The 22,535-nt window shown below is 45.7% G+C and overlaps 2 protein-coding genes across 2 annotated transcripts in view; both read right to left on the bottom strand.

Annotated features, from left to right (window-relative positions):
- The window catches only part of LOC134396384 (zinc finger protein OZF-like), a 253,426-nt gene extending 246,091 nt beyond the window's left edge, over nucleotides 1-7,335 (bottom strand). Inside the window, exon 1 of the mRNA XM_063122865.1 lies at nucleotides 7,248-7,335. The gene's annotated coding sequence lies outside the window, so the exon portion shown is untranslated. The remainder of the gene's footprint in view (nucleotides 1-7,247) is intronic.
- Nucleotides 1-22,535, bottom strand: part of LOC134396485 (zinc finger protein 665-like) — a 38,242-nt gene that overhangs the window by 8,034 nt on the left and 7,673 nt on the right. Inside the window, exon 3 of the mRNA XM_063123008.1 lies at nucleotides 9,939-12,092. Coding sequence (XP_062979078.1) covers nucleotides 10,874-12,092 — 1,219 coding nt within the window. The 3' untranslated portion in view covers nucleotides 9,939-10,873. The remainder of the gene's footprint in view (nucleotides 1-9,938; nucleotides 12,093-22,535) is intronic.

Here is a 22,535-nt window from a genome sequence, read left to right on the forward strand (position 1 = left end):
ACCGCTTAGACAAAGCCAAGAGCGATAAAAAAAAATGCTGATAAAACAACATCCTCGTTAGTCCTCATTAAAGAAAAATCCATAGAGTTAAGGTAGGGTGACCATATGAAAAGGAGGACAGGGCTCCTGTATCTTTAACAGTTGCATAGAAAAGGGAATTTCAGCAGGTGTCATTTGTATATATGGAGATCCTATTGAAATTCCCACTTCATCACAACAGTTCAAGGTGCAGGAGCTATACTATAATATACTATAACTGTCTCTGCAGAGGCCACCAGTGAGGGAGGAAGGAGCAGCCAGGCGCCTCTCCACTGTGCCTGGGTCCAGCTCCCGCTCAGAGCCCCCTCCCTCCTGCTACCAACTGTCTCTGCAGAGGCCACCAGTGAGGGAGGAAGCAGCAGCCAGGCACCTCTCCACCATGCCTGGGTCCAGCTCCAGCTGAGAGCACCCCTCCCTCCTGCTGTCACCTGTAACTGCTGAACTTTCCAACTAAGATTGTAGTGCCTGAATTTGCTTTCCTTTTCCCCCTCCTCCTCCTCCCTCCCAATCCCCTTTCCTTTTGTGTCATGTCTTTTAGATTGTAAGCCTGTGGGCAGGGACTGTCAAGAAATACTTTTGTAAGCCGCCATGAGAGCCTTTTTTGGCTGAATGGCAGCATAAAAATCCTTAAATAAAATCCTTAAATAAAAATACTAGAGTGACCAGATTTAAAAGAGGGCAGGGCTCCTGCAGTTTTAACTGTGGTGATGAAGAGGAAATTTCACCAGGTTCCCCATATATACAAATGACACTTACTGAAATTCCCTTTTCAATACAACTGTTAAAGATACAGGAGCCCTGTCCTCCTTTTCATATGATCACCTTAGTTAAGGCGGGGGTGGGGCTGTGTTGCGGGTGGAAGAGGAGGAGGTGGGCACAGGCAGAGCCTGGAAGGCTGCCCTGCATGGGCCTCCTCCCTCAAAGCGCCCCCTTCCCTTCTCTTTCTGCTCCCTGCACAGCCACCAAGCCAGCCCCCTCCCCGATCCATAATCCTGCCCCAACAGGGCCTGGGTGGATCTCTGAGCGGATCCTGCAGCAGCAACCATGCAAATCTTTGCCCTCCCCCCACACTGGGCGACTGGACTGCATGGCTCAACCCCCTCCTCCCTCCAAAAAGCACAATACTAGTTCCCCCCTCCTTCTCCTCCCCCCCCCACCGCAATGATTCTCTGCAGCCCCCTTACCTCTTTGCCCTCCTCCTCCCCTCCCCCGGAATAGCCCCTCCTCTCCTCGCTGGGCGGATTGTCCCTTCCTGGAAGACAAAGGCGGGGGTGGGTAGGAGTTCCCAGTGCCTCTCCCTCCCTAATTGTGGAACTTCCTGCCTCTCTAGGAAACAGCGCTCGGTTCATTTAACCCTTCGACAGCTGAGACGCAGAAGCTGGGCTGCCTCCTACTTGCCTGCAAGGGAGGCGTGAAGGTTGACTGTGTTTTTTTCCTCCTCCTTCTAAACAGAAGCAGTGAAGGGAAGTAGTTGGACTGCAATTCCCATCATTCGCAATCCACTGGCCGTAGGTTTTAATATTTTAACTGGATGCCTGGGGATGATGGGAATTGCAGTCCATGTTCGGAGGGCACCAGGTTGGGGGAAGGCTGAGTTAAGCTATTACCAGCGGAGGCTGGTGGCAAATAGGGATATAGTCAAAACCAGCTGGACCTCTAAAACCCTGTTCAGACAACACACTAAACCACAGTGATTAAGCATTTTGAGCTAAGCATTATGGCTTTAGTGTGTCATGCAACATGCAAATCAGAGAATTTGATGCTCCCATCCACTAGAAGAGAACATTTATTTATTTCATTTATTTATTGCATTTTTATACCACCCAATAACAGAAGCTCTCTGGGCGGTTCACAAAAGTTTAAACCGTTCAAAGTATAATACAATATAAAAATACAACCAGGATAAAATCAGCAGCACTGCAGACATACAAATTTAAAACCACAAAGTTAAAACCACAAAGTTAAAATTAAGTTTATAGACTGTTAAAATGCCAAGAGAATAAAAAGGACTTCACCTGGCGTCTAAAAGAGTATAGTGTAGGTGCTAGGTGAACCTCCTTAGGAAGCTCATTCCACAGCTGGGGTGCCAGAGCAGAAAAGGCCATGTCATGCAGAACAGTGTCAAAGAACTATGGGGTGTTGCCGTGAGGAATGTGGTGGTTATCTAGACATAATGGCTATTTATGGCACTTGGGAGTGAAAAAAATGTTCAAAAATGGCAAATGACATTCCCTTTGGAGACCATCCCACCAGTTATTATTATTATTATTATTTATATAGCACCATCAATGTACATGGTGCTGTACAGAGTAAAACAGTAACTAGCAAGACTCTGCCGCATAGGCTTACAATCTAATAAAATCATAGTAAAATAATAAGGAGGGGAAGAGAATGCAAACAGGCACAGGGTAGGGTAAAACTAACAGTATAAAGTCTGCACAACATCAAGTTTTAAAAGCTTTAGGAAAAAGAAAAGTTTTTAGTTGAGCTTTAAAAGCTGCGGTTGAACTTGTAGTTCTCAAATGTTCTGGAAGAGCGTTCCAGGCGTAAGGGGCAGCGGAAGAAAATGGACGGAGCCGAGCAAAGGAAGTAGAGGCCCTTGGGCAGGCGAGAAACATGGCATCAGAGGAGCGAAGAGCACGAGCGGGGCAATAGTGTGAGATGAGAGAGGAGAGATAGGAAGGAGCTAGACCGTGAAAAGCTTTGAAGGTTAACAGGAGAAGTTTATATTGGATTCTGAAGTGAATTGGAAGCCAATGAAGAGATTTCAGAAGCAGAGTAACATGGTCAGAGCGGCGAGCCAAGAAGATGATCTTTGCGGCAGAGTGGTGAACAGAAACCAACGGACTGATGTGAGAAGAAGGAAGGCCAGAGAGAAGATCATGTGACTCATACCAAAGTTAGGAGTTCCCCTCGCTGAAAAAACCAACAACCCCTGAATCGTGAACCGCCCAGAAAGCTTCGGCTATTGGGCGGTATAAAAATGTAATAAATAAATAAATAAATAAATAAATCCTTCCAGGCTAAAAAATAAATTAAAAATAGTACAAGAAAGCTAGGTTTAGCCAGAATTGTTCAGGCAGATATTCCAGGGTCACACTTCTTTTCTGGCCACATCCTTTCTGGCAGGTAACATAAAAAACAGAAGCAAATCTTTCTGCCTGTCACAAGGAAGGGAAAATCAGAGTTTGATTCGTTTAACCCTTGGGAGTGGGACTGAGAGGCAGGAGCTGGGCTGCCTCCTTTCACTGAACCTCAAACACTCGAGAGTTTCCAGTGAAGTAAGCTGTGAAGGAAAAACTCATCCATCCCTGACCTTTGGCTACGTTGGACTGCAATTCCTACCACTCCCAGTCATCACGGTCAATTAAAACTATTAAAACTTATGGCTGGGCATGATGGGACTTACTGTCTAACACATCTAGAGGGCACTGGGTCCTAGAAAGCTGAAGTGAACAAAAGATTTTTCTTGCAGACTATGCAAATATTTTCCATTCATTTCAGCAGAGGCTTTTGTTCAGGAGAAAGAATAAAAGACAGGCCAGCCTTTCCAGTTCCCATGCAACCAGAGGGTTTCCTCCCAGCTTCCTCCCAGTGTATTCAGGGGAGAAAAGTCAGGATGCATCTGGAATCATCCATTAGCTGGCTGCTGGCTACCCAGATGGTGTAGGGGACGAAACATCAGTGCTGTTTCCTCCATATCCCTACCTCAGCCCAGGGAAGGGAATCATAGAATAGTAGAGTTGGAAGGGGCCTCTAAGGCCATTGAGTCCAACCCCCATTTGTGCCACCAGTGCTATCATTAGATGAATTACAAACACAGGGTAATATCCAATAGTGGCAATGTGTGTGGCCTGCCCTGCCGGCCTGGGTCCACACACAGCCATGTTATAGGGCTTCCCGGGGCAAGCCCGAACGCAAGCGATAGTGCTGGTTTCTGGAAGGGCATGATGGGGCTGGTTACACCCTCTTAAATACTACCTGTCTACACAACCAAGGCTTTAAGAAACATACTGTATTGATGTGAGTTAATATACTCATCGTGTTTCCCAGCAATACAGTCTTTTTCAGAGGTATTTGGAAGTATTTTGGAAAGCAAAGAACCAAGCGTTTCTCTGCCACCACAGGTACAAATGGGGTGAATCCCAAACCCATTTTGGGACTATCTAAAAATGCAGAAATACCACCGTAAACACTGACAAGTCATAGAATCATAAAATGGTGGAGTTGGAAGGGGCCTACAAGGCCATTGAGTCCAACCCCCTGCTCATTGCAGGAATCTACCTTAAAGCATCCCTGACAGATGGCTGTCCAGCTGCCTCTTGAAGGCATCTAGTGTGGGAGAGCCCACCATCTCCGTAGGGAACTGGTTCCATTATCGTACTGCTTTAATAGTAAGGAGGTTTTTCCTGATGTCCAGCTGGAATCTGGCTTCCTGTAACTTGAGCCCATTATTCTGTGTCCTGCACTCTGGGAGGATCGAGAAGAGATCCTGGCCCTCTTCTGTGTGACAACCTTTCAAGTATTTGAAGAGTGCTATCATGTCTCCCCTCAATCTTCTCTTCTCCAGGCTAAACATGCCCAGTTCTTTCAGTCTCTCCTCATAGGACTTTGTTTCCAGACCCCTGATCATCCTGGTTGCCCTCCTCTGAACACGCTCCAGCTTGTCTGCGTCCTTCTTGAATTGTGGAGCCCAGAACTGGACGCAGTACTCAAGATGAGGCCTGACTAGGGCCGAATAGAGAGGAACCAGTACCTCACGTGATTTGGAAGCTATACTTCTATTAATGCAGCCCAAAATAGCATTTGCCTTTCTTGCAGCCACATCGCACTGTCAGCTTGTGACCTACAACAATTCCAAGATCCTTCTCGTTTGTAGTATTGCTGAGCCTCAGAAGGCGCATCCCAGCAGTGGGCAGGGCGAAAGGAGTTGGCCAAAACTACCAGTATATTTTAGCTGCAATCTCTGCACCAGTATTTGTTTATTACGTTTATATACCGCCCCATAGCCGAAGCTCTCTGGGATGTTTACAAAGGTTAAACTAAAGGGTTAGGAGAGGCCTTTGAACCAAGGAGGTCTGGCAGGCCGGATTTGTTGTCACACCATTAAATTTCCACTACACCACTGATAAACAATAAGAAGGATAAAATACAGAATGGATCAGACTTTGTAATCTCTCCATAACTGGGTGGATGGAGGCTTCTCTCCCCAGCAAAGCAAGCCACACGTATGCTCAGTTTGAATTGCAGTGCAAATCTTCACAACACCCAAACTTCCGAATTATTTACCTATTGCTCAAAAAACTCTTTACAGGTAGTGATCAGATGGGACAGGGAGCAGGTGGAACATTTTCCTTTTGGATTTGGCACAGGCAAAAACATGCTCAAAACATACCAGACCATTAGCAAAAAAGGCTAGAACGACTTTTGCCAGAATCTGGAGAGCGGAATAGTAAAAATGCTAGAATGACCAAGAAACAGAGACATGAACTGTCTCCTGCCATGAGGTAAATTGCGATGGGTCACTTAACATGATGGGTTTGGGACACTGTTTATGTTCAGCCCAGAACTGGACGCAATACTCTAAATGAGGCCTAACCAGGGCTGACTAGAGAGGAACCAGTACCTCATGTGATTTGGAAGCTATCCTTCTATTAATGCAGCCCAAAATAGCATTTGCTTTTTGTTGCAGCCACATCACACTGTTGGCTCAGTCAGTTATATCTCACCTTTTTGGAGTCGTAGTTGCAAATTTAACCTGAGGTTGTCAGCATTTGATATTAACCCTGAGCAAATTTTGATTCCTCAGGGCAATAGGGTTTCCTATAACACTCCCTGGTGAATAATGGGCTCAATTTACAGGAGACCAGATTCCAGCTGGACATGAAGAAAAACTTCCTGGCTGTTAGAGCAGTACGACAATGGAACCAATGACCTAGGGTCTCTAAGGCCATTGACTGAGCGCTGTGGCCGAGGGGGAGATTTGAGCCTCGCAGGGTTGTTGTAGTGATGGCCACCAATCTGGATGGCTTTAAAAGGGGGTTGGCTAAATTAGGGCGACCCTATGAAAAGGAGGACAGGACTCCTGTATCTTTAACAGCTGCATAGAAAAGGGAATTTCAGCAGGTGTCATTTGTATGCTTATCGCACCTGATGAAATTTCCTCTTCATCACAACAGGTGAAGACCTTTTTATTCTCCCAGTATTTTAACAGGAGCCCTGTCCTCCTTTTCATAGGATCACCCTTATTCTCCCAGTATTTTAACAGTCTATAAATTAATTTTAACTTTGCTGTTTCAAATTTGTATTTTAAATTTGTACTTTTGCATTGCTGCTGTTTTTAATCTTGGTTGTGCTTTTATACTGTATTTTATATTATGGTTTTATACTGTTGTTTGTTTTGAATTGTCTTAATTTTGTAAACTGCCCAGAGAGCTTCGGCTATTGGGCGGTATAGAAACGCAATAAAAAAACGAACAGTTAAAGCTTCAGGAGCTATACTGCAGCTATACTGTGACCAGATTTAAAAGAGGGCAGGGCACCTGCAGCTTTAACTGGTGTGATGAAGAGGAAATTTCACCAGGTTCCCCATATATACAAATGACACCTGCTGAAATTCCCATTTCTATACAACTGTTAAAGATACAGGAGCCCGGTCCTCCTTTTCATAGGGTCACCCTAGATAAATTCCTGGAGGCAAAGGCTATCCATGGCTACTAGCCCTGATAGTTGTGTACTATCTCCAGTATCAGAGGCACTAAGCCTGTGTGCACCAGTTGCTGGGGAACATGGGTGGGAGGGTGCTGTTGCACCATGTCCTGCTTGTTCATCCCTGGCAGATGGCTGATTGGCCCCTGTGTAAACACAGTGCTGGACTAGATGGACCCTTGGTCTGATCCAGCATCAGGGCGCTTCTTATGTTGTGAATATTGGCCAGGTGGGAGGTATAGGGTCAAGCACTTTGCACGGCGTATAGCACTACGCAGAGCTCCGGTTCCAAAGCGCCCCTTCCTTTCCCTACCCCCCACCCAGGACATTCTTTCTCCCCCGCAGACCCCAACAATACAAGCCTATTTTCTCTGGCCCAAAGTCGCCTACTCCGCATAACTGACTCCCATCATCCCCTCGCCGTGGTGTCTGACCTTCTCCCTCCCCATAGGAAAACATTGGTCCCTCCACCACCACCACCCGCAACTCAGCCCCCTTACCTCTTTGCTCAGCCCCCTTACGGACCAGCCTCCCCCTTCTCGTATGGAAACCTCACCGGATGGATGATTTCCCTTCCAGGAACAGCGAGGCGGGTGGAGGCATTTCCGAGTGTCTCCCCCTTCCCACTTGTGTAACTTCCTGCCTCTCTAGGAACCAAAGGAAAGGGCAGTTCGTTTCACCCTTGGGAGGACTGAGGTGCAAGAGCCGAACTGCCTCCGTTACCGTATTTCTTCTATTGTAAGGCGCTATCGATTGTAAGACGCACACTAATTTCAGTATCACCAACAGAAAAAAACACACCTAAGACACACCCGCGATTCTAAGATGCACCCCATTTTTAGAGATGTTTATATGGGGGGAAAAGTGCGTCTTAGAATCGAAGAAATAGCGAATTATTATCATCATCATCATCTTTCTTGCTCATGGCGGTTTTTCTAGACAGACATGATGGTCATTGTCAAGACATGCTGTCTTTTACAGATTCAGGAATTTATTTATTTATTTATTACATTTTTATACCGCCCAACAGCCGAAGCTCTCTGGACGGTTCACAAAAATTAAAACCATAACAAAAATTAAAACCATTTCCTGACACTTGAGACTGTTTTAAGTCTGACTGCTTTCTGGATGGTGGTTCTGTATAGTTTTTGGATGTGATGCTGGTGACTGATGTGATTAATGGAATAATTGTGACCTTTTCCTGTTGCCATAGTCCTTTGATTTCCATAGCCAGTGGTGTATATTTCTCTCTCTTTTCCTCTTTCTTTTCAACAACATTTTTGTCATTCGGTATTATTATTATTATTATTACTACTACTACTACTACTACTATTGTATTTCTAGGGTGACCATATGAAAAGGAGGGCAGGGCTCCTGTATCTTTAACAGTTGTATTGAAAAGGAACTTTCAGCAGGTGTCATTTGTATATATTGAGAACCTGGTGAAATTTCCTCTTCATCGCTACAGTTAAAGCTGCAGGAACTATACTAGTGACCAGATTTAAAAGAGGGCAGGGCACCTGCAGCTTTAACTCTTGTGATGAAGAGGAAATTTCACCAGGTTCCCCATATATATATAAATATATACTGCTGTTTGTTTTGAATTGTCTTAATTTTGTAAACTGCCCAGAGAGCTTCAGCTATTGGGCGGTATAGAAATGCAATAAATAAATAGTTAAAGTTGCAGGAGCTATACTGCAGCTATACTGTGACCAGATTTAAAAGAGGGCAGAGCACCTGTGCCTTAACGATTGTGATGAAGAGAAAATTTCACCAGGTTCCCCATATATACAAATGACACTTGCCAAAATTCCCCTTTTCAATACAACTGTTAAAGATGCAGGAGCCCTGTCCTCCTTTTCATATGGTCACCCTAACTAATAGCAAAAAGCCATAGACTCTGTGGGATATTCTGACCATATTTTGGTTTCCAGAAAAGAACAGTAAAAGGCAGGTGGCTGAAATTTGGGGACATTGTTTACTACCATGCAGGTGACAATGTCTTGGAAGGCCCAGTTTCTGATGGTTTCCTGTATAGTTTTTTGATGTGTTGCCTATAACTTATGTGATTGACTGAATAATTGTGGCATTATTATTATTATTATTTCCTGCCTTTTCCCCAATACTGGGCCTCAAGGCAGCTTTACAAAACTGAAACATATACAATTAAAACATATAAATAGAAATATATGAAAGGCCTAGATTGTAGGTCTACGTAAATTAAACAATGCAATGTGAGCCTGGGATATTTATTTATTTAATTTCTATACTGCCCAATAAGCGAAGCTGTCTGGGCAGTTCACAAAGTCCACCATAAAACAGGACGAGGCATTCATGAGGGGACCTCATGCCATTTCTCAATTGTGGCTGAACACAGTCCTTTCATTCATCAGAATGACCAGACTTGCATGTTGAAAAGGGGCAGCTCTTGACCACAGAGGAGCTGCTGAGTTCTGCACTAGCTCCAGCTTCCACAGTAGCCCAATATAGGCCTTAGCGAGACCTAAGGATTATCCCAGGCAAATGGAGGGGTCATCCCTGCCTACTCCTGGGATCATAGAACCACAGAATAGCAGAGTTGGAAGGGGCCTACAAGGCCATCGAGTCCAACCCCCTGCTCAATGCAGGAATCCACCCTAAAGCATCCCTGACAGATGGTTGTCCAGCTGCCTCTTGAAGGCCTCTAGTGTGGGAGAGCCCACAACCTCCCTAGGTAACTGATTCCATTGTCGCACTGCTCTAACAGTCAGGAAGTTTTTCCTGATGTCCAGCTGGAATTTGGCTTCCTTTAACTTGAGCCCATTATTCCGTGTCCTGTGTGTCATTTGGGATATAGGCATGGTCTAGCCATGGCCATAGAGCGCACTGCAGTAATCAAACCTTGGAGGTTACTAGCACCAGTAGCACTGTAGCCAAACCATCCCTGTGTAGGAGGGGCTGCACCTGACAAACCTGCTGAAACAAGTAAAAAGGCAATACAAAACCGCCACGGCCAACGGGGTCTCCAGCGACAGTGATGGACCGAGGAGTTCCGACAGGCTGTGAACTTGATTTTTCAAAAGGATCAAGCCGTTGAGCCTGTCTCCCAGACGTGGGAACCACTCACCAACAGGGTTCATAGGTCGCCCATAGGTCTTGCCGGGATTCAGCTTCAGTTTATGGGCCCTAATCCAGGACTTGCACAGCATCACCTGATTCAGATGTCACAAGGAAATAGATCTGTGGGTCATCACAGCTCTATCTCCTTATATTTCTAAACATGGATCGTTCGTTCATAAGACTGAACAGCTTCAATAAGTGCTTCCAAGCTGTAAAAGCAGCAAGTCCAAACCTAGATTTAACAATTGTGAAAATTGCAAGTATTTCTATTCAACACACGCACGCGCCCGAATTTTCAAAACAGAGCACTGAGTGTCAATGTTAAATCATGATTCAACTTCCAGTTCGGTTGATCTCAGTCCATGGGAAAGAAGGGAACACTTCTTTGTCCTTCGTCTTGGCTAGAAAAATGTCTTTGGCAAGATGTACCCCCATACATCCACACATTCTCCAGGGCCCCCCATGAATACATTAGAGGTTTCTGTAACTGGAAAGCAGGGTGGGTGGGTGTGATTTATTTGTATTTTCAAATTTCTTCTGTATTCTAGACCCTCCCATGCTGGGCTTGGAGGATCACCCAGCACTCTAGAGAACATTTAGGGGGAGTGTCTAGGGGGTCTGTAAATAGAAGGCTTAATCGGTCAAAATCACACATACCCCACTAAAGTATCAAACTGTCAACAAACACAGTCGGAGAAAATATGTTTTTATGTATCGGTTGACAAAATTATGTCTCTTAAAGGAACAGTAATTGTCAATTGTTAAATACCCATGTGTATTTAAATCATTTAAGCTGTGAGGCTTCTTTGACAGAAAGTAAGTCATGCACTCTGCCTTTTATTGCTCCTTTTATACTCCAGAGACTGAAATAGTTTCTACTGCAGCTCCAGAACGATATAAATAGTTCTAGGGGAGCTATTAATGAAGGAAAAGTCTGGGAAACACTGAGAACGTATATTCTGGATGACCCTGGATTGGCAGCTGCATCTGAGTCTGCCTCATTAGACCAGTGTTCCTGAGCAGGCCTTTACTCAAGTGTATTTCCTGGGCAAAAGGGTGTTCTGGGAATCAGGTGAGCACTGCCATCGTGGCTCTGAGTATCCCACCGGATACACTGTGAACTGTGCTCTGGTGAGTCATGGGTGGTGTTAGGGGAATCTGGAATCATGGCTGGGCTCACAACAGGGTTGAATGGTTTGCTGGCATCCTCAGAAGAGGCATCACTGTCACAGGATGCCTCATCTTGCTCAAGATCAGCAGCAGGAGAGGACTCTTCTGAGGTATCAGAGTCCTCCTCCTCCAAAGAGGTTTCTGTGTGAGGTCTTCTTAGATGTGAAATAAACGATGATCTTTGACTGAAGCATTTTCCACACACAACACATTTAAATGGTTTTTCCCCAGTGTGAGTTCTTTGATGGCAAGTAAGAGCACTTCTCTGGGAGAACTGCTTTCCACACTCCGAGCATTTAAATGGTTTCTCCCCTGTGTGAATTCTTTGATGTAAAGAAAGGTATGACTTCCGAGTGAAATTCTTTCCACACTCCAAGCATTGAAACGGTTTCTCCCCTGTGTGAGTTTTTTGATGGGACAAAACGTGCGCCCTGAAACGGAAGCACTTCCCACACTCCAAGCATTTAAATGGTTTTTCACCTGTGTGGGTTCTTTGATGAGAAGAAAGGTTTGACTTCCAATTGAAATTCTTTCCACACTCCAAGCATTTAAATGGTGTCTGCCTTTTGTGAATTCTTTGATGTAAAGCAAGGTATGCCTTCCCACTGAAATTTTTTCCACACTCCAAGCATTTAAACGGTTTCTCCCCTATGTGGATTCTCTGATGTAAAGCAAGGTATGCTTTCCCACTGAAATCCTTTCCACACTCCAAGCATTTAAATGGTTTCTCCCCTGTGTGAGTTCTTTGATGGGACAAAACATGTGCTCTTTGACTGAAGCACTTTCCACACTCCGAACATGTAAATGTTTTTTCTCCTGTGTGGGTTCTTTGATGGCAATTAAGGGCACTTCTCTGACTGAACCCTTTTCCACACTCCAAGCATTTAAATGGTTCCTGCCCTGTGTGAGTTCTTTGATGGAAAGAAAGGTATGCCTTCCCACTGAAACTCTTTCCACACTCCAAGCATTTAAATGGTTTTTCTCCTGAGTGCGTGGCTTGATGTGACGAAACATGTTCCTTCCGACTGAAGCACTTCCCACACACCAAGCATTTAAATGGTTTTTCCCCTGTGTGAGTTCTTTGATGGCGATTAAGAGCAGACTGGCAATTGAAGCTCTTCCCACACTTCAGGCATTTATATGTTTTTTCCCTAATGTGAATCATGTTATGTGCTCTAAAGCCACCTTTCAGCCTGAAACGCTTTTCACACTGCAAACATTCAAATGGTTTCTCTCTGGTGTGAATGCTTCGATGACTCACAAAATCATGCTTGAGGCTGAAGCTCTTGCCATACTCCAAGCAGTCAAATGGTTTCAACTGAGTGTATTCTTTGATGACAAGTAATTGCCCTCCTTCTCACTAAATGCTTTCTCGCACTCCAATCAGTTAAATGGTTCCTTGACTGTGTGCGTTCTTTGATAGGAGGAAAGTATTGTATTCTACATGAAACTCCCACTCAAGGCATTTAAATAATTTTTCTATTGTTTAGGTTTTACAATGGTCATCCAGGATTGATTTATGAGCAAAGGTGCTCTTTCATTTGTTTGCTTCCACACATCCTTGGCTGAAAAGAAGAGAGAAACAGAATATAAGTGCAAAGAATGACGCTTGCAAATCAGAGAAGCAATTTGATGTTTCCATCCATTCGGAGGAAACATGTCAGTTCCCTAAACTTCATCTCCGCAGGTAGAATGGAACCTGTCAGGGATGCTTTAGGGTGGATTCCTGCATTGAGCAGGGGGTTGGACTCGATGGCCTTGTAGGTCCCTTTCAACTCTGCTATTCTATGATGAGCAATGACTCCAAATAGAATTTAAGGGAAACTAGAAAAGCTGAAACCCTAGCAGAGTTCATTTTAAAAGTCATACATTGTCATTCCCCATTGAGGAATTGGGCATGAAAAATAATTTTAATAAGTTCAAGGGGACATTAAAAAGGGCAACCTCTAATTCCGTTAGAGTGCTCAAGAAGCACAAATGCACTAGGTATCTGCCCGCTGCAGATTAAATCAAAACACTTCCCAAGGTCAAATTCATTTCGATTCAGTAAGGCTGCTGCAAAATCCATGCACTGAAATTCAGGAGAGGAAGAGGGGCATATTTACAACTGGGCATGTTTAGCCTGGAGAAGAGAAGATTGAGGGGAGACATGATAGCACTCTTCAAATACTTAAAAGGTTGTCACAGAGGAGGGCCGGGATCTCTTCTCGATCCTCCCAGAGTGCAGGACACGGAATAGCGGGCTCAAGTTAAAGGAAGCCAGATTCCAGCTGGACATCAGGAAAAACTTCCTGACTGGTAGAGCAGTACGACAACGGAATATGTTACCTAGGGAGGTTGTGGGCCCTCCCACACTAGAGGCCTTCAAAAGGAAGCTGGACAGCCATCTGTCAAGTATGTTTAGGGTGGATTCCTGCATTGAGCAGGGGGTTGGACTCGATGGCCTTACAGGCCCCTTCCAACTCTACTTGTCTCTGGTTCTAAATCTTCAGTTTTATAAGGCCATATTCTCGGTAAGCCAAGAGTTCGCGCAGACTTTCTCAATCCTGAGTTCTGAGCCAGGATAAATAGCTCCCCAAGCCAGGAGTGCCTTTGGTGACCCCTACACCTACACACACACACACACACACACACACACACACACACACACACACGTTCAGCTTTGCAGGGTCACCCAGGGGGTTTATGAGACCCAGGGGTGCAGGTGTGATATTGGGGTACTGCAACTCTTCCCATGAGGATGTATGCATATGTGTACAATAGCAGAGGGCCACATGGGGGAATTATTCCATGCTCAGACTACATGTGAGAATTCTTGCCTGCATCCCCACCTTACACTGGACTCAGAAGTGTGCTCCATTATTATTTCTTACATGGGGATCTGGTAATAGGGATCCAGTTGTTCTTCTCCTGAGTGTCATCTCCAAATTCTGTCAGAGCTGTTTTGTGCTTCCTGGGGCTCAGTCCCACAGGTCTTCGGGATGTGACCTGTCACTGGCCTTCTCCACCCCTCCCTCAGGAAGGATTCCTCCCTTAAGGCCTGGCCTGGCCTCACACCATGTTTTTAATTTTATTGTAGGTTTAATACTATTTAAACTGTTGTAATTTTTATTTATAGGTTTTAATTGTACATGTTTTAATCTTGTAAACCGCCTTGAACCACCCAGTACTGGGAAAAAGGCAGGAAATAATAATAATAATAATAATAATAATAATAATAATAATAATAATAATAATAACAACAACAACTTCCCTGTGGTAACAGTCACAGAAAATTATTTTCCAGTGGCACCTTGCCTGAAAACCTTAGGTGCGGTTCATTCACTCACTCCTTGGATTCTTTCCCCGGCAGGCCTGGAATTCTTCCTCTGTCAAGTACAAGCTGCCTGCTCTGCCCCAGAATCCATCCTGGAAGCCTTCCCTGTTCTTTCTTTCCTTACAACGAACTCTGTATCCGGGGATATTGGGCCTGGCACAATCTCATGCCTGCCTGACCAAATGTACTTCTGTTGCTGCCCAGACATAAGCTTTTTCCTTACTTTGATGGGTTTGGACTCACTAACAGTTGGGCTGCAGGTCGCGCTAATAGGCCCTCCCTTTCATCCTTCAGGGCTACGATTACATCAACTGGGATTGTTTAGCTTAGAAAAAAGGAGGCTAAGGAGAGACATGATAGAGGTGTACAAAATTACGCAAGGTGTGGAGAATGTGGACAGGGAGACATTTTTTCTCCCTCTCTCAAAATACTAGAACCCAAAGGGGTCATCCCATGAAGCTGATGGGTGGGAGATCCAGGACAAATAATATGAAGGACTTCTTCACACAGCGCAGAGTTAAATGATGGAACTCACTACCACAGGATGTGGTGATGGCCACCAATCTGGATGGCTTCAAAACGGGGTTGGATTAATTCCTGGAGGCAAAGGCTATCCATGGCTACTAGCCCTGATGGTTGTGTGCTATCTCTGGTATGCGAGGCAGTAAGCCTGTGTGCACCAGTTGCTGGGGAACATGGGTGGGAGGGTGCTGTTGCACCATGTCCTGCTTGTTCATCCCTGGCCGATGGCTGCTTGGCCACTGTGCGAACAGTGTGCTGGACTAGATGGACCCTCGGTCTGATCCAGCCTCAGGGCACTTATGTTATTATTTATTTATTTATTTATTTATTTATATAGCACCATATGTTCTTATGTACAGCAAGCTGATGCCTCAAATTAGCGTCTATACTGTTTCATACACAACCATGTAAAATATTGACTTAGTCATGTCTGGGGAGAAGTTGCTTTATGTCACAATTACTTGTTGAGATTCAGTGTTGTGTTACAATCAAATATACCATTTCTTCCTTTTATGAGAACTATAAACAAAATGCTAAGAATTCTCGTGACGACTGTCTGGTCAGGGCAGGGGCCTATGGTACACACAGGAACTGAGGCAGCACCCCACCCCTTGCTTTCTGGGGGCCTGACGCCTCCAGTTAGTTGCCAGTGGTGAGCAGAGCTTCTCCCAAACTGAAGCTCATCATAACGTTCTTGCGGTCTGTCGTGGTGGATGAGAGGCTCACATCTCTTGCTGTCCTGTCCATCAAGAAAGATGTGCCCCAAACCTTGACCTCTCAGCCACCATGCTGCACTTTGCAGAAGCCAAAGCTCTAAGACCACACGCAGAGCAGTACAAGGGCACTTTACAACACAGCAGAACTAACACAGGTTTGACTTTTAATTTTGTTTTGTAGCAGTTCCTATCTTTTAGTAAGCACCCCTTATTTTAGAATATTCAGTAACTGGTTAAAGAATAGAAAGCAGGGAGTAGGAATCTCCTTCTCTCATAATACTAGAACCCAAAGGCGTCATTACATGTAGCTGATGGTGGGAGATTCAGGACAAATAAAAGGAAGTTGTTCTTCGCATAGCGCAGAGTTACACTATGGAATTCAGGGGAGGTGGTTCATAGAATCATAGAATAGCAGAGTTGGAAGGGGCCTACAAGGCCATCGAGTCCAACCCCCTGCTCATTGCAGGAATCCACTTTAAAGCATCCCTGACAGATGGCTGTCCAGCTGCCTCTTGAAGGCCTCTGGTGTGGGAGAGACCACAACCTCCCTAGGTAACTGGTTCCATTGTCGTACTGCTCTAACAATCAGGAATTTTTTCCTGATATCCAGCTAGAATCTGGCTTCCTGTAACTTGAGCCTGTTATTCTGTGTCCTGCACTCTGGGATGATTGAGAAGAGATCCTGGCTCTCCTCTGTGTGACAACCTTTTAAGTATTTGAAGAGTGCTCTCATGTCTCCCCTCAATCTTCTCTTCTCCAGGCTAAACATGCCCAGTTCTTTCAGTCTCTCTTCATAGGGCTTTGTTTGCAGACCTCTGATAATCCTGGTTGCCCTCCTCTGAACATGCTCCAGGCAGAGGCTGAGGAGCCCCGGGCCCCCACGAGCATCCTTGCCTCAAGCAACAGGTTAGTAGGCCTCCTGTGCTCACCTGCAAAAAGATCTCCTCAGAAGAAAGTGACTCCTCAGGGATAGGCCTCTGAAAAGAGAGCTCTGATTACTGCAGCTGAGCTCTGGATTGGATTAGTTAAATTATGGAACTCACTACCACAACATGTAGCGATGGCCACCAATTTGGATGGCTTTAAAAGGGGGTTGGATTAATTCCTGGAGGAGAAGGCTATCCATGGCTATTAGCCCTGATGGTTGTGTGCTACCTCCAGTATTCACGACAGCAAGCCTGTGTGCACCAGTTGCTGGGGAACATGGGTGGGAGGGTGCTGCTGCATTCATGTCCTGCTTGTGAGTTTCCTGTAGGCAGCTGATTGGCCACTGTGTGAACGGAGTGCTGGACTAGATGGACCCTTGGTCTGTCATTCTGACATTGACCTGCCCCTTTTTACAGACCGTACAACTCAGGGTCATTTTAAATGCAGTGGATGTCCTGTGTGTGCATTATCTATGCAAACCGATACTTATGAACATCCAATTGACCACTGAGTCTTTAAGAAAGAGAATGTATTGACATGATTTAATATACCAATGTTCCCCCACCCACCCACTCAACATACAGATTTCTTCAGAGATAGAAGTCTTTGGGAAAGCAAAGAACCCACTGTTTCTCTGCCACCACAGATACAAATGGGGTGAATCCCAAACTCATTTTGGAAATGTCCAAAATACAGAAATACAACCATGGACACTGAAGGGGACTTTATGTCTCACCTGGTTGTCTTGCAGGAAATAGATCTTGAATCTGGAGTATTTGCACATTTTACATGAAGTTGTCAACATTTGCTAATGTTAACAGTCGGCAAATGTTGACTCTTCATGCTAATATGTTCCCCGAGAAATAACGGCTTGCCAAATAAATAAAAAGTATTTATTATTTTACATTTTTCAGAATGGCTCACAGTGCTATTCCCTCTCTGCTTTACCAGACCTCAATGAGGGAGGTCAGGCTGAAAAGTAATCAACCTCAAAAGCCACTGACCCTGCACTGTAACCCCGGGGTAGATTTATTCCTCAGAGGTTTGGTTTGAATACTGGGGTCTGCTGAGTTCTTTTAAACTGCCTGGAGGAATACACTAACCACAGACTACAAGGAGTCCCTTCTGTATACCCACCCCCAAAGAAATTCTTTCTGCACCCCCTTCCCTGCGGACCCGAACAAAGCAGGACTATTTTCTCTGCCCCAATCCTGTGCCCCCTTCACGCCCTTTACCCTGGATCCAGTGCAACCCACTCCCTGCCTCAAGGGACACTGGGAGCCAAAAGAGAGGAGGGGAGGGAAAAGGCCATCCTTATAGAACCATAGAACAGCAGGGTTGGAAGGGACCTACAAGGCCATCGAGTCCAACCCCCTGCTCAATGCAGGAATCCACCCTACAGCATCCCTGACAGATGGTTGTCCAGCTGCCTCTTGAAGGCCTCTAGGGTGGGAGAGCCCACAACCTCCCTAGGTAACTGATTCCATTGTCATACTGCTCTATCACACACATGCGGCAACATTCTCCTCCTGAATGAGATCCATCTCTTAGAAAAACGCAGACATTAATAAAGCAATACTGGTAAAACAACATCCTCGTTAGTCGTCATTAAAGAAAAAATCCAGTGTGGCATAGTGGCTAAAGTGTTAAGACTGGGAGTCGGGAGATCTGGGTTCTAGTCTCCCCTCGGCCATGGAAAAACCCACTGGGTGACTTCGGGCCAGTCACAGCCTCTCTCAGCCCAGCCTACCTCACAGGGTTGTTGTTGTGAGGATAAAATGGAAAGGAGGACGATTATATTCGCTCCTTGGAGGAAAAAGACGGGATATAAGTGCAACAAATAAATAAATACAAAATTCCATAGCAGCGGAAGCCAGTAAGGCCTGGAAGGCTGCACACCCACGGGCCTCCTCCCTCAAGGCGCCGCTTTTGAGTGCTTTTTCTGCTCCCTCCACAACCTCCAAGCGAGACCCTTTGCTCTGCACCAAGCCAGCCCCCTCCCCACCTCCTCTGTCACCAATCTAGCTAGATCTCTGAGTGGATCCTGCAACAGCCACCGTGCAAACCTTTGGGCCCCACTGGGCGACTGGGCTACATGGAAACCCCCCCCCCCACTATGATCCAGAATGGTAAATTGGAGGGGGGGCTGTTCCCTCCCCCTCCCCCCAAACCAAAATATTGCTGCTCCCCCCCCCGCAACGCAGCCCCCTTACCTCTCTGCCCTCCGTCCCCCTCCACGGATCTGCTTCCCCCTCCTCGCAGGGAGACCTCCCCAGGCCGATTTCCCTTTCTTGACGGCAAAGGGACCCCCCCCGCCCTGTTCCGAGTGCCTCCCCCCTCCCCAATTGTGGAACATCCTGCCACTCTAGGAACCAAGGCTCTGTTCTTTTAACCCTTGGAAGACCGAGGGGCAGGAGCTGGGCTGCCTCCCATCAAACTCTCTCCATTCAAGGAAGTTATCACGTAGGTTCTGCTGGCTCTTCCCAGCCCTGGATTAACCTTTAAGATGGTGCTTAGGGCACCAAAGGAATAATAGAATAGTAGAGTTGGAAGGGGGCATTAAGGGCATCAAGTCCAACCCCCTGCTCATTGCAGGAATCCACTTTAACGCATCCCTGACGGATGGTTGTCCAGCTGCCTGTACCATTAGGGTGACCATATGAAAAGGAGGACAGGGCTCCTGTATCTTTAACAGTTGTATTGAAAGGGGGAATTTCAGCAGGTGCTAGTTGTATATATGGAGAACCTGGTGAAATTCCCTCTTCATCACAACAGTTAAAGCTGCCCTCTTTTAAATCTGGTCACTCTAGTGTAGCTCCTGCAACTTTAACTGTTGTGATGAAGAGGGAATTTCACCAGGTTCTCCATATATACAAATGACATCTGCTGAAATTCCCTTTTTTTATGCAACTGTTAAAGATACAGGAGCCCTGTCCTCCTTTTCATATGGTCACCCTAGGTACCATAGCTGTAGCCATCTAATTTTAAGGAATTCCAGATTCATAGAAAGGGCCTAGCGGCATATTCTAAGAGCGGCAAATTTTTATTATTTGTGCTTTATTTTATTACACCCAATCAACCAGTCATTGAATTCTTGTTTATTATTTCAACCTGGCGTGGGGGATGGCCTTGAAGAAAATGGAGTTTTTAATGTCTTATTTCACCTCCAGCACTTATTGAGTCTTAATGTCTTGCCGGCTAAGCAATGGAAGGGCCAAAGGGGCACCATTATTGGGCTGGGCTTAGGGCATCAGCTGGCCTTCATCTGGCCCTAGCCTCTTCCTGTCGTGCCCCTACTTGAGGAGTCCAACTCAGAGGTGGAGCAAGAGGCCCCAGAAGCCCAGGGACCACCATCGGACCACAGGAGCCTGAGCCCTCGAGGGAGATGGTTGCAGAGCCATCCCTGTCCGGAGACAGGGACTCTGCTTCTCAGGCGGAGGCGGAGGAGCACTGTGATCCCCCACCAGAGCATCTTCACCTCAAATGACAGGCTAGTAGGGCTCCTGTGCTTGCCTGCAGAAAAGGTCTCCTCAGGAGAAATGGACTCCTCAGGGATAGGCCTGTGAAGAGAGCGCTCCGATTACTGCAGCTGAGGCTCTGGATTGGATTAAACTATGGAACTCACTACCACAAGATGTAGTGATGGCCACCAATTTGGATTATTATTATTATTTATTTATTTATTTATTATATAGCACCATCAATGTACATGGTTCTGTACAGAGTAAAACAGTAAATAGCAAGACCCTGCCGCATAGGCTTACATTCTAATAAAATCATAATAAAACAATAAGGAGGGGAAGAGAATGCAAACAGGTACAGGGTAGGGTAAACAGGCACTGGGTAGGGTAAAACTAACAGTATAAAGTCAGAACAAAATCAAGTTTTAAAAGCTTTAGGAAAAAGAAAAGTTTTTAGCTGAGCTTTAAAAGCTGCAGTTGAACTTGTAGTTCTCAAATGTTTTGGAAGAGCGTTCCAGGCATAAGGGGCAGCAGAAGAAAATGGACGAAGCCGAGCAAGGGAAGTAGAGACCCTTGGGCAGGCGAGAAACATCGCATCAGAGGAGTGAAGAGCAGGAGCGGGGCAATAGTGTGAGATGAGAGAGGAAAGATAGGAAGGAGCTAGACAGTGAAAAGCTTTGTAGGTCAACAGGAGAAGTTTATACTGGATTCTGAAGTGAATTGGAAGCCAATGAAGAGATTTCAGAAGTGGAGTTAAAGGGGGGTTGGATAATTTCCTGGAGGAGGAGAAGGCTATCCATGGCTACTGATGGCTAAGCACTATCTATTCAAGAGGCAGCTGGACAGCCTTCTGTCAGGGATGCTTTAGGGTGGATTCCTGCATTGAGCAGGGGGTTGGACTCGATGGCCTTGTAGGCCCCTTCCAACTCTGCTATTCTATGATTCTATGATTCTATCTCTAGTATCAAACGCAGTAAGCCTGTGTGCATCAGTTGCTAGGGAACATGGGTGGGGGGGTGCTGTTGCACCGTGTCCTACTTTGTTGGCCCCTGGTCGACAGCTGTTTGGCCACTATGTGAACAGAGTAAACAGGGGGGGACACAACTCCCCTGTTAAAACAGCTCCACTGGCTTCCAGTCTGTTTCCGGGCACAATTCAAAGTGCTGGTTATTTATTTATTTATTTTAGAATATTTATATACCGCTCCCAACTGAAAAATTTCAGAGTGGTGTACAAGATAAAATGAAAATAAAAACAGAATAAAACAGTTTAAACAAAATTTAAAAGAAGCAAAAACAGAGATTCAAGGCTGCATATTAAGGAAAGGCTTCTTGGAATAAAGATGTTTTCAGGAGGTGCCGAAAGGAGTACAAGGTTGGAGCCTGCCTGATCTCCAGAGGCAGGGAATTCCACAGGAGGGGGGCCACCACGCTGAAGGCTCTTCCCCTGGTGGACTCCAATTGGAGGATGGGTCTATGCAGAAACACCAGGAGCAGGCCCTTGGATGACCTCAGTGACCAGGCAGGTTGGTAGGGGAGAAGGCCTTCTCAAGTATCCTGGTCCCAAGTTGTGACCTATAAAGCCCTATATGGCTCAGGTCCAGGTAATTTGAAAGACTGTATTCTCCCTTATGAGCCTGCCTGTACTTTGAGATCTTCTGGAGAAGCCCTTCTTTCAGTCCCACCATCTTCACAGGCGCGCTTGGTGGGAACATGGGAGAGGGCCTCCTCGGTGGCTGCTCCAGTGCTCCGGAACTCTCTTCCCGGGGAAGCTAGGCTGGCTCCCTCCTTGATGGGCTTTCAGAAGCAGGCTAAAACTTTTTTGTTCCAGCAGGCCTTTGGAGAATAATCTGGCCCTCCATCTATGTTAATGTCTTATAATTTTGTTGTGTATTTTAAACGTTTATGGTTTTGTCGTTCCCCCCCACCACCAATGTATGTTTTAAACTTTGTAAGGCCGCCTTGAGCCCAGCATTGGGCAAAAGGCAGGATACAAATAAATATAATAATAATAATAATAATAATAATAATAATAATAATAATACCCCCCCTTTTAAAGCCATCCAGATTGGTGGCCATCAGTACATCCTGTGGTAGTGAGTTCCATAATTTAACTATGCGCTGTGTGAAGAAGTCCTTCCTTTTATTTGTCCTGGATCTTCCAACCATCAGCTTCATGGGATGACCCCAGGTTCTAGTATTTTGAGAGAGGGAGAAAAATGTCTCCCTATCCACATTCACATTGAATGCTGGACTTAGTATGCCCTCGGTCTGATCCATCTTTGAATTATTTTTCAGTCTTGTAGTCTTTCTGTTTTGATCCCAACCCCCCACACTCCCACATTGGCCTTTTCTGAGTAGCCATGCTCCCTGCTCCCGAGTAGCGATCGCTACACAGTGGCCATTTTGTCACTGGCGCCCACGGCACCTTGTCAAGATTCCAAATGCACCCACAGGCCAAAAATGGTTGGGGACCCTCACATTTGAGACTTCCTTAAGCGGAAGGTTGGGTGGGGATGTGGTGGGTTTTTTTTTGCAAACTCCCCCATTCTTTTACACCACCTCTGAATTGCCTCCC

The sequence above is a fragment of the Elgaria multicarinata genome, chromosome 3 (genome assembly GCF_023053635.1).
Source record: "Elgaria multicarinata webbii isolate HBS135686 ecotype San Diego chromosome 3, rElgMul1.1.pri, whole genome shotgun sequence".
Lineage (NCBI taxonomy): Eukaryota > Metazoa > Chordata > Lepidosauria > Squamata > Anguidae > Elgaria > Elgaria multicarinata.